Source organism: Daktulosphaira vitifoliae, unplaced genomic scaffold (assembly GCF_025091365.1).
Source record: "Daktulosphaira vitifoliae isolate Bord-2020 unplaced genomic scaffold, ASM2509136v1 Scaffold_1, whole genome shotgun sequence".
Lineage (NCBI taxonomy): Eukaryota > Metazoa > Arthropoda > Insecta > Hemiptera > Phylloxeridae > Daktulosphaira > Daktulosphaira vitifoliae.
In genome coordinates, this window is record NW_026099572.1 from 18,848,321 (window position 1) to 18,859,117 (window position 10,797).

General features: G+C 24.3%; 1 protein-coding gene across 2 annotated transcripts in view; it reads left to right on the forward strand.

Annotated features, from left to right (window-relative positions):
* The first annotated feature begins 490 nt into the window (after nucleotides 1-490).
* Nucleotides 491-10,797, forward strand: part of LOC126896838 (uncharacterized) — a 16,000-nt gene continuing 5,693 nt past the window's right edge. Inside the window, exons 1-4 of one of the 2 annotated variants that reach the window (XM_050669954.1) lie at nucleotides 491-566; nucleotides 4,616-4,670; nucleotides 6,059-6,091; nucleotides 7,129-7,216. In XM_050669954.1, coding sequence (XP_050525911.1) covers nucleotides 4,635-4,670; nucleotides 6,059-6,091; nucleotides 7,129-7,216 — 157 coding nt within the window. In that variant the 5' untranslated portion in view covers nucleotides 491-566; nucleotides 4,616-4,634. Of the gene's footprint in view, nucleotides 567-4,615; nucleotides 4,671-4,799; nucleotides 5,118-5,304; nucleotides 5,454-6,058; nucleotides 6,092-7,128; nucleotides 7,217-10,797 lie in introns of those variants that run through there. The other variant, XM_050669953.1, reaches the window with a different exon arrangement.

The window sequence follows — 10,797 nt, forward strand, 5'->3', positions numbered from 1 at the left end:
AAAAAAAAAAAAAAAAAAAAAAAAAAAAAAATTGATAAATTTAGAAAAATACATATTAAAAAAAAAACAAAATAAATTTATTTTTACTTTTATCTTTATTTTTGATTAATTAAGTAGATAATAGAAAATTTTAAAAAATCACTCTGCATTTAACTTTTTTTTAAATTATTATTATTTCAATGGGTTACAAAAAATGAAAATTAAATGTGGTTATTTATCGATATTTTTTTTTATAGTCCTCACAAATATGAAATATTCTTAAAATATGTTTAGATTTCAAGTACTTACTGTTAAAATACATTTATAACTGTAAATTTTAAATAATTGTAAATAATTAATTTTGTAAAAAAAATTTTACTAAGCAAAAAACTCATCAATTTTAACTAAATAAACAGAGCTAAATTATTATTCATATTTGTTGTGATACATAATGATATCATCTATTTATTTTAATCAAAATACAATTTCATGCGTAGTTTTTAAAATAATGATAAATTTAAGTATTTAAGTAGAGTTATTAGTTATTTAATACACTTTTGCAGCAATTATCAGTAATAATTAATAAGGTAATTATATTATATTATGTATATTATTTTATTTTTTGTATTTTAGCTTCGATGCGAAGCTGAGAAGGTATTAATTTTAACATGATGTGTTAATTTATTTATTTTTTTTTTTTGTGTCTGTCACTACTTTTTCTCAGCTCTCACTGGACCGATTTCTTTTAACAATACGTTAAAAGATCACAAATTGTATCTAGTTGAAGACATTACCCTTAAAAATTTAAAAATTTTCCCTCGTTCCCCGCAAATGGGGGAAATATCCAAAANTTAATTTTTCCCTCGTTCCCCGAAAATGGGGGAAATGTCCAAAAAAATTACAAATTTAAAAATCGGTAAATTTTGTCATTTTTTTCACTTTTTTTTCTTAAAACTTCCATAACTTTTTCAAAAATCAACAAATCAACATAATTTTTTTTTAAACTAAAACCTTAGATATTTTCCTTTCATTTGATATAACTTTTTTGAAAATCTAACACTTCACCTGCTCATTGGGGGGGATTTAAAATAACAACTTTTTTAACTCAATTTTTGAAAATGTTCCGGAAATACTGCGTTCTTTAAACATATATTAAATTAAAGCTTTTTTTATGTACTATAAAATGAAAAAAAAAATTTGTCCCGACACTTTATCTTCTGCATGTAAACGGTTGCCCGTAGTTAAAAAAACACTATTTTTGTGTTAAAATTTTCGATTTTCANTAAAAAACCACTATTTTGGTGTTAAAATTTTCGATTTTCGATTTTTAATTTTCAAATTAAAAATACTATAACTTTTCAAAAAATGTATGTATCAGCACAAATTTCTTTTTTTTCTAAATTTATTATAAGTACATCTTTTATTTGACATACTTTTTATTAAAATTAGACAATTTCCCCTTATATAGGGGGGGTTCAAACTTTGAAACATTGTACAAAAAATAGAACTTTTTCAACTGAACTTTTGAAAATGTTCCGGAAATACTGCGTCCTTTAAACATATATCAAATTAAAGCTTATTTTATGTACTATAAAATGAAAAAAAAAAATTTGTCCCGACACTTTATCTTCTGCATGTAAACGGTTGCCGTAGTTAAAAAAACACTATTTTTGTGTTAAAATTTTCGATTTTCAATTTTTAATTTTCAACTTAAAAATGCTATAACTTTTCGAAAAATGCATGTATCAGCACAATTTTTTTTTTTCTAAATACATTATAAGTACATCTTCCATTTGACATACTTTTTATTAAAATTAGACAATTTCCCCTTATATAGGGGGGGTTCAAACTTTGAAACATTGTACAAAAAATAGAACTTTTTCAACTGAACTTTTGAAAATGTTCCGGAAATACTGCGTCCTTTAAACATATATTAAATTAAAGATTATTTCATATACTATAAAATAAAAAGAAAAATTTGTCTCGACACCTTATTTTATATGTGCAAATAACTGTCGAAATTAAAAAAAAATGTAATGTTTGCAATAAAAATCATCTTCTATCGGAATGTTTTTTGTACTTAAAACTCCCATAACTTTTTCAAATATTAACTAATCGAAATAATATTTATTTATATTGAAACCTTAGGTAATTTCCTTTCATTTGATATCATTTTTTTTTGAAAATCTAACACTTACTCTGCTCACAGGGAGATTTAATATAACAACATTTTTACAAAAACTAACTTTTTCTACTTAACTTTTGAAAATGTTCCGGAAATGCTGCGTCCTTTAAACATATGTCAAATTAAAGCTTGTCATGTACTATAAAATTAAAAAAAAAAATTTGTCCCGACACCTTATCTTCTATGTGCAAATCGCTTCGTATTCAAAAATATGCTATTTTTGTATTAAAATTCTGGGTTTTGTATTTTATTTTATTTTAAAATATTTTATTAGGGGAATAAACTGACTTTCATGAATATTATATAATTTCATTGACATAGAATAAAGTTCATAAGACATAAGAAATTAAACTTATTAAATATTTTTTACTTTTTTAAAGTCGAAAAAGTAATTTTTAAATTTGAGTTAGCTGAAATAGCCAATTTTATCAAGCGGCGAAAGCAACGAACAGTTGCCGAGTCGGTAACACTTGTGTTTTTCTAGCTTACGGTACGAGGTTCAAATCATCCGTCTGTGGTTATTAATATTTTGCATTTTTCTTGAGTTAGAATAGAATTTATATTATAGTCTCCCCTCGTGAGAAGAAATTTGTATTCATGTTAATATTATTTTACTATGTGGTTCTTTTTGTGGCTACGATTTATTTTGCCAACCCTCACTAGACCTACTTTTTTCAAGGATACGTCAAATGATTCATTTAAGTTTATGATATTTAAGTTAATGATTAGTTTAAGCTGTTACTCTTAAAAATCAAAAAAATATTCCTTATTCAAATAAAAAGTAGCTTTACCAGCTTTTTCCATACAAACAATTAAAATCATTAATTTTTAATATTCTTAAAGTATTTATTGTAGAATTAGATTTGATATGATAAAAGTATTCAACTACAAAAGTAAATAATTTTACTTTATAATTTATTAATTTTTTAACTCTATTTATGTGTGCTACTACCAGTCTATAATATGCCAAATTTTTTNAGTGCTACTACCAGTCTATAATATACCAACTTGTGTAAAAATTCTCGATTTTATTTTTTATATTTTTAACTCTATAATGCTATAGCTTATTGAAATTTTTATGGATCAACACAATTTTTTTATGAGAAATAATATTTTTTAATAATCCCTTTTTCATTCGACATACTTTATCTTAATCAGGGTATTAATAAGAAACTAGCAGATAATGTAGCTTTTGTAATTATCCACCAATTTCTTAGAATTAAACACTATCTACTGATTTGCATCGAAGCGTTTCTTATGATAGTGATTTTAATCACTGTCAGATTAAATCTATACTGGACCCAACTATGCAACGTCCCCACTATGCCGCGACCACACTGTGCTGGGTTTTTTTATGTAAGATTCAAAAATATTATTTTTCAAAACGTTAAATAATTTTATGTCTAATTATTTTTTAATAAATAATGTTTCATACAATTTTTACTTTTTTGAATTTTAGTCATATAATTTGTAATATTTCTAAAAATAACACGCTCAGAAACAGATTTTAATTAAACAAATTTAATAAGATTTTATTTTTACAGTTGTACATCTAATTATTTTAATGGTAAATAAATTACTATCTGCATTTTTTAATTCCAGAAAAACAATTGGTACTATTAAAAAAACCCAGCACAAGGGGTCACGACACAGTGGCGACGTGGCATAGTTGAATCAAGTACAATGATATTATTGATAGTGATTAAAATAATTATAAAAAAACGCTTCGATGCAAATCTATAGATAGAGTTTAATTAAAAAAAAATTGGTGGATTATTCCAAAAGCTACATGATCTGCTCTTTGTTAATATCCTCATAAAGATAAAGTATGTCGAATTACAAAGGGATATAAATATTATTTCTTATAAAAAAATTGTGTTAATCCATACACTCTTCAATAACTTTATAAATAGCAATATAAATTAGCATTATAAAGTAAAAAATGTAAAAAGTAAAATTTAGAAATTTCACACAGAAATAGCATTTGGTAGCTATTTTCACTGTGAAAACAAAATAATGTTCGTATTTTTTTTTTCCATAATAAAGTATATTACTTTATTATGCAAAAGATAAGTTGAAAAAGTTAATTTTTTGTGAAAATGTTGTCATTTTAAATCCGCCTGTGGGCAGGCAAAGGGTCAGATTTATAAAAAAAAGTATATTAAAAGACAGGTAAAGACGTTATGCATCTATCCAGAAAAAAAATATATTAATTTGTTCACTTTTAAGCAAGTTATGGCAGTTTTACCTCATTTTACATCATAATAAAACCAATATATTCTCAGCTTCGCATCAAAGCTAAAATGTATGTTTTAAAATAAATTTTAAGTTATAAGTCATTTATAGAAAAACAAAAATTATAATTTATTTAACAAAAAAAAAGATTAGAAAGAAAGTACACTTTTCAAATTAACATTTAAAAACAAAAATTTACGATTTTTTTACTTTCAGCTTATAATTACAAGATAAAATGAATTTATTTATTTTATTCACGTTTTATTTAATGGCAAGTATTTTCTCTTATTTGTTTAAAAATCTTTGTACAAGCTGTATATACTGCTAAAATAAAAATATAATTTTATTCAATACAAATGATTTGAAAAAATTAATATGAAATTCATACTAAATTTTTAGTTGAGCCTAAACTGATTTAGACTATAATATATGTAATGATTTACCTAAAATTAACTTATATTTCTTTATTATTCATAGTTTAAGCAAAGTTTTTTTAACAAAGGTATAAATGGATAGTAAACATAAAAACCCAGCACATGAGGGTCGCGGGACTGTGGTGATGTGGCATAGTTGAATCAAGTATAATGATATCTGACAGTGATTAAAATCACTATCATAAGAAACGCTTCGATGCAAATCTTTAGATAGTTTTTAATTTTAAAAAAATTGGTGGATTATTACAAAAGCTATCAGATCTGCTGTTCCTGATTAAGATAAAGTATGTCAAATGAAAAAGGGATATAAATACTATTTCTCATAAAAAAATTTAAATGATCCATACACTTTCCAATAAGCTTTAATTTAAGATATATATAAAAGTGTCAGTATTTCCGGAATACTTTAAAAAATTAAGTTGAAAAAGTTCTACTTTTTATATGCATTTTAAAGATTTTTTATTTTTTAAGTGTTGTATGAACCACAGCTTGAAACACAAAATGACAGATTTAATAGTATGGTTTACAGATTAGTTAATATTCCGATGAATAAAATAGATTTTGATAAAGATCTGGACGTTAAAAGAGAAATAGCCAGATTTAATTGTCATAACGAAAACGTAATTTCAAAATTATTTACATAGGACAAACAAAAAGAAATTAGAGTTAAATTTAAAGAACACGTAAACGTGTAAACGTTAAAGAAACATTAAAAATCAAGAAAATGATAATCGTCACTAGGGGTATATAAGAGGTTATTTTTTCAGTCGGGGTGTCAGTATGTGTTTATTGTTGATAATGGTAACATTGTTTCAAAAATAGGTAACCTCGATTTTTTTTTTTTAGTAATGGTTTTTGTGGTTTTTTTAATTAAATATTTTTAATACTTTTTAGTTTTAAATTAATATTTATAATTTTAAATAACTATTCGATTTTTAAAATATAGTGCGGGTTATAATTTTTTTTATCATTAGGCATTTAATGGACACGGGCATTTGCTTCCCAAATATAAACATAACCTAAAAAAGATTATTTTTATAATTTTTGAATTTGAATTTTCTGGCATGATAGTTATAGTTTACATTTAAGTATAGTTAGATATGTATGTTCTTTTTTTCTGTTTTTATTAGTACTGTATACAATGAATTAAATTTAATATGCATACATGAATGTATATGTATATGTATAAAATAAATTAAAATAGATATATGTTTGCGTATAATAGATTATAGAAACCTATCAGATGGATTGCTGTTGCGTGAGTAACATGTTTCTATTTAAAAAAAATTAAGTAAATATCAAGCCTAAAAACAGAAATAATTTTATGGATCGCCGTAGGATTTCGGTTTTCACTTTTCTTAAATTATCGATTTCAGTGAGGTTTTGGTATACCAATTTGTTGATATTGCAGTTAAGGTTTTCGTTAATAACAATTTAATTAGTGCTACTACAGAAACACATTTTTAATTACTACTTAAAAAATAATTTTAAACAATCAATTATTGGCTTATCATTTTTTCAATTATACTTTTTCTAGCAAAATATTAATATAAAATACAAATTTATGTTATGATTCATAAGTTTAATAAATTAATAATGAAATTGAAAATATTGTTTGATTTAAAACTTACAATAATATGTAGATAATTTTTTTTTTCATACTTCAAGAATAAAAAAAAAAATTAAATTTTTTTTAATGGGAACCTCTATTATATGATTAATATAATAAAAAAAACGTTTTAATAATTTTGTTGTTTTGTTATTTCTTGTTAAAGTTAAACTATTTTTAACCAATTTTCTATTGATAATTTGCTGTTTAGCCTACAGTTGTAGTCATTTATCACAGATACAATTCGGTATTTTTAATATACAAAAATTATATATTTTATCATTATTCATGTCAATTATAAACGCATACTATTATATTCTATGTAAGTTTACTGTCATAGATTGTTGAATGACCTGCGTAGAAATTTTATTTTTTATAACTACCATAAAAATAAATTATGGCACATTGAAACAGATTATTATTGATTCCGATGTTATGAAAACCAAATTAATGATGAATTTGTAGTTTAAACCCAAATTTTTAAATAATTTTAAATCGCAAATTAGGGTTGGAACTATGTCAATTAACTGGCAAAAATTTGGTCAAGAATGCGTTATCATTTTTTGTTTGCTACTAATTTCTTAATAATAAAAAAAAAGCTTACAGTTATATTAGAACTAACTCTTAAGTTTTTTGAATGCATTAATAAACTTTTAATTCGACATTCACACTTTTTATTTAAACAGGGGGATCTACACGAGACTAAATTTAATGAAGTAGTAGAAGATTTGAGGATCTGTATTGCAAGCATTGAAAATTTACCAGACACTTATAGTTAGTGAAATTTTATATTTGTATTTGTGATATTATAAAATAAGGCAATTAATAAAGTGGTACAAAACTATATCTATTATGATAATTTTGTGTGATATTAAAATTGAGTGATTTTATCATAAAATTAATTTTACAATTATTAAAATAACCCTGGCCAACAAAAAAAAAATTTTCAGTTGCAGGTATATGAGAGGATATTTCTATGTAATTTAGGATTGCTGATTCCGTAAATGATCTTAGAATTACCCTATTAGCTTTTTTTAGATAATGCATATATATATTTTTAAGTATGCAATTTTTTAAATTGACCAAACCATCATAATAATTGTTTAAAATCGAATAATAATACACTTGGGTGGAACAGATCTAACTGACAATTCGTATAACTTATGATTTACATAATACATTATACTTCATTTAGCTTCGATGCGAAGCTGAGAAAGTTTTAATTTTATTATAATGTGTTTTTTTTTTGTGTCTGTATACGCTCAATCTCAGCTCTCACTGAACCGATTTTGATGAAAAATATGTCAAAATATCACAAATCGTATCTAGTTGAAGACATTACCCTCAAAAATTCCCTCATTCCCCGTAAACGGGGAAAATCCCCCAAAAAATTACAAATTTAAAAATCGCTAATTTTCGATATTTTTTTCATTTTTTTTTACTTAAAATTGCCCTAACTTTTTTAAAAATGACCGAATCAATATAATTTTTTTTTTTATAGATACCTTAGATATTTACCTATCATTTTCTATATTTTTGTGAACATTTGACCCTTTAACAGCCCACAGGAAGGGTTTCAAAATGGTAACTTTTTTACAAAAAATTAACTTATTGAAAATGTTCCGGAAAGACTGACCCTTTTATATATACCTTAAATTAAAGCTAATATAATATAATTTAAGTTGAAAAAAAAAATTTGACCTCTGGACTTGTCTTCATGGTAAAAATGACTATCGTATGCAAAAATATGTTATTTTTTTGAAAAAATTCTTGATATTATATTTTACATTTTTTAACATTATGTTGCTATAACTTTTTAATAAATGCATGAATCAACTTTATTCTTTAATGATAAATACTTTATATATACTTCTTTCATTCGACATACTTTTTTTTAAAATCGGACCATTTCCCTTTATACAGGGGGGTGACAAACCTTTTAAAATGCGTATAGAAAGTAGAACTTTTTCAACTTGACTTTTGAAAATGTTCCGGAAAGACTGACACTTTTATATATCCCTTAAATTAAAGATTATGTAATATACTTTAATTCAAAAAAAAAAATTTTGACCTCTGAACTTGTCTCCGTGGTGAAAAAGGACATCAAAGTTAAAGAAAAATGTACGATTTCTGTGAAAAAAATTCTCGATTTTATATTTTATATTATTTAATTTATATTTTATATAACTTTTGGAAAAATATATGGATCTATATTATTATTTTTTTATAATAAATATTTATATACCCCTTTCATCTGGCACGCTTTTTTTGTAAATCGGATCATACCCCTTTAACAAGGGGGGTCAAAACTTTAAACATGCGTATTGTTACTACGATATTTTCAATTTAATTTTTGAAAGTATTCCGGAAATACTGACACTTTTAAATATATCTTAAATTAAAGCTTATGTAATATACTTTAATGTGAAAAAAAAAAATTTGACCTCTGGATTTGTCTTCATGGTAAAAATGACTACCGTATGCAAAAATATGCTATTGGGTTATACAAATTCTGGGTTTTGTATTTTATTTTATTTTAAAATATCTGACAAGGGGAGTACAGATTTTCATAAATATTATATAAATAAAAATTGATATAGTATAGATAGTTAAACTTATTTAAATATGTTTGTTTCTTTTAAGTCGAGAAAAATAACTTTGAAATTTGAANTACTTCTTTTAAGTCAAGAAAAATAACTTTGAAATTTGAACTAGCTTAAATAGCCCATTTTTTCAACCGACGATAGCGACGTACGGTTACTGTACGGTCATTAATGGACTGTATAAGGTATTGAAAAGGAAAACAATAAAATAAAGTTGAAAATAAATAAATAATCAACCAATGTTCACGTAGTTACAATAAATTAATTATTAACCAAAGAAAATTTCATATATGCATTAACCCTGGCCAGGAACTTAAAACTAAGGGGAATCAATTAATGGGGGGATCAGAATACAAACAATTAATTAAAAAAAAAACAAAATAATTAAGTAAATATAACGCTTGCCTTTGCTGTTTGGATACGACTGCGACGGCGGCGACGACGAATTGTTAATGCACACACGTACGATATTCGCTATGATTTTCAAAGTTAACGGTCGGTATGTTCTTTTACGGTGGTTTCGGTGATGGTCGAATTCGGTTGACGGTCGGTATCGGTGTGTTTAGGTAGGCGGTAGTTGAGAAAAACAAAACAAGATTAATTATTTACAGTGATTCCCAAACATTATAATTAATAGTTTATTGAATAATTATTTANGTTATCGAGTTGGAATTACTTATGTTTTACACGCTTGGAGTACGAGGTTCCAACCCGCGTATGGCAATGAATTTTTTGCATTTTTTCTTAATTCTTTTTAAGTTAGTATAAATTTTTAACTCGTTTGATTTTTATCTCATTTAGATTCAATAACTTCAATAAAGATCGAGGATCCCATCACTTTAGTCGCCCCTTGCAAGAAAAAATATCTTATTCGTATTACAATTATTTTACTATATTTTAAGTTTTAGCTTCGATGCAAAGCTGAGAAGATATTTTTTTGTGACTATCATTTATTTTCTCTGCTCTAACTTGACCTACTTTTTNATTTCTCTGTTCTAACTTGACCTACATTTTTCAACGATACGTCAAATTACTACAATTCGTATCTAGTTGAAGATATTACCCTAAAATATTGAAAAAAATTTTAATTTATCGATTAAACAATTAGTTATTCCATGTTCTCCATTAAAACAATTAAAATCATTCATTTCTAAAGTTTTCAATGTATTTATTGACGAATTAAGTTTGATATGATAGGTTTCAACTACAAAATTAAATAATTTTAGTTTGTAATTTAATAATTTTTTTAACTCTATTTGTGTGTGCTACTACTAAACTATAATATTACAAAATTTTTTTGTAACATGTTGCTATATAAATCATTTCTAAAAAATTGATTGTTTTGTCTCCTGAATTAACAATGGATTTTTACAAATATAATCAAATTTTATAATACGCTCAATTGAGTAAATCTTTTTAACAATTTTGTTTTGATTGGTTCATTTAGTTAAAATAAATCATTAAAATTAATTAAGTTCTCAATATTTCAATTGTAGAATCTTATTAAACAACAAAAGTTACTAGGAAATTATTATCATTACTTCTATTTAAGTTATCGATTACGATAAAAATGCAAAAAAATATTGAGCTTTTCTAATAAATTTACAATAAATAGTAATTATAAAACTTTCTGACTGCATATTGATCTTAACGATACAATTTTTTTAATTGTCATAAAATTTTCTATTTAATTATGTCAATGTCAAACTTACCAATTGAGCTAAAAGTTATGGTAAAATAAATTTTTTTTTT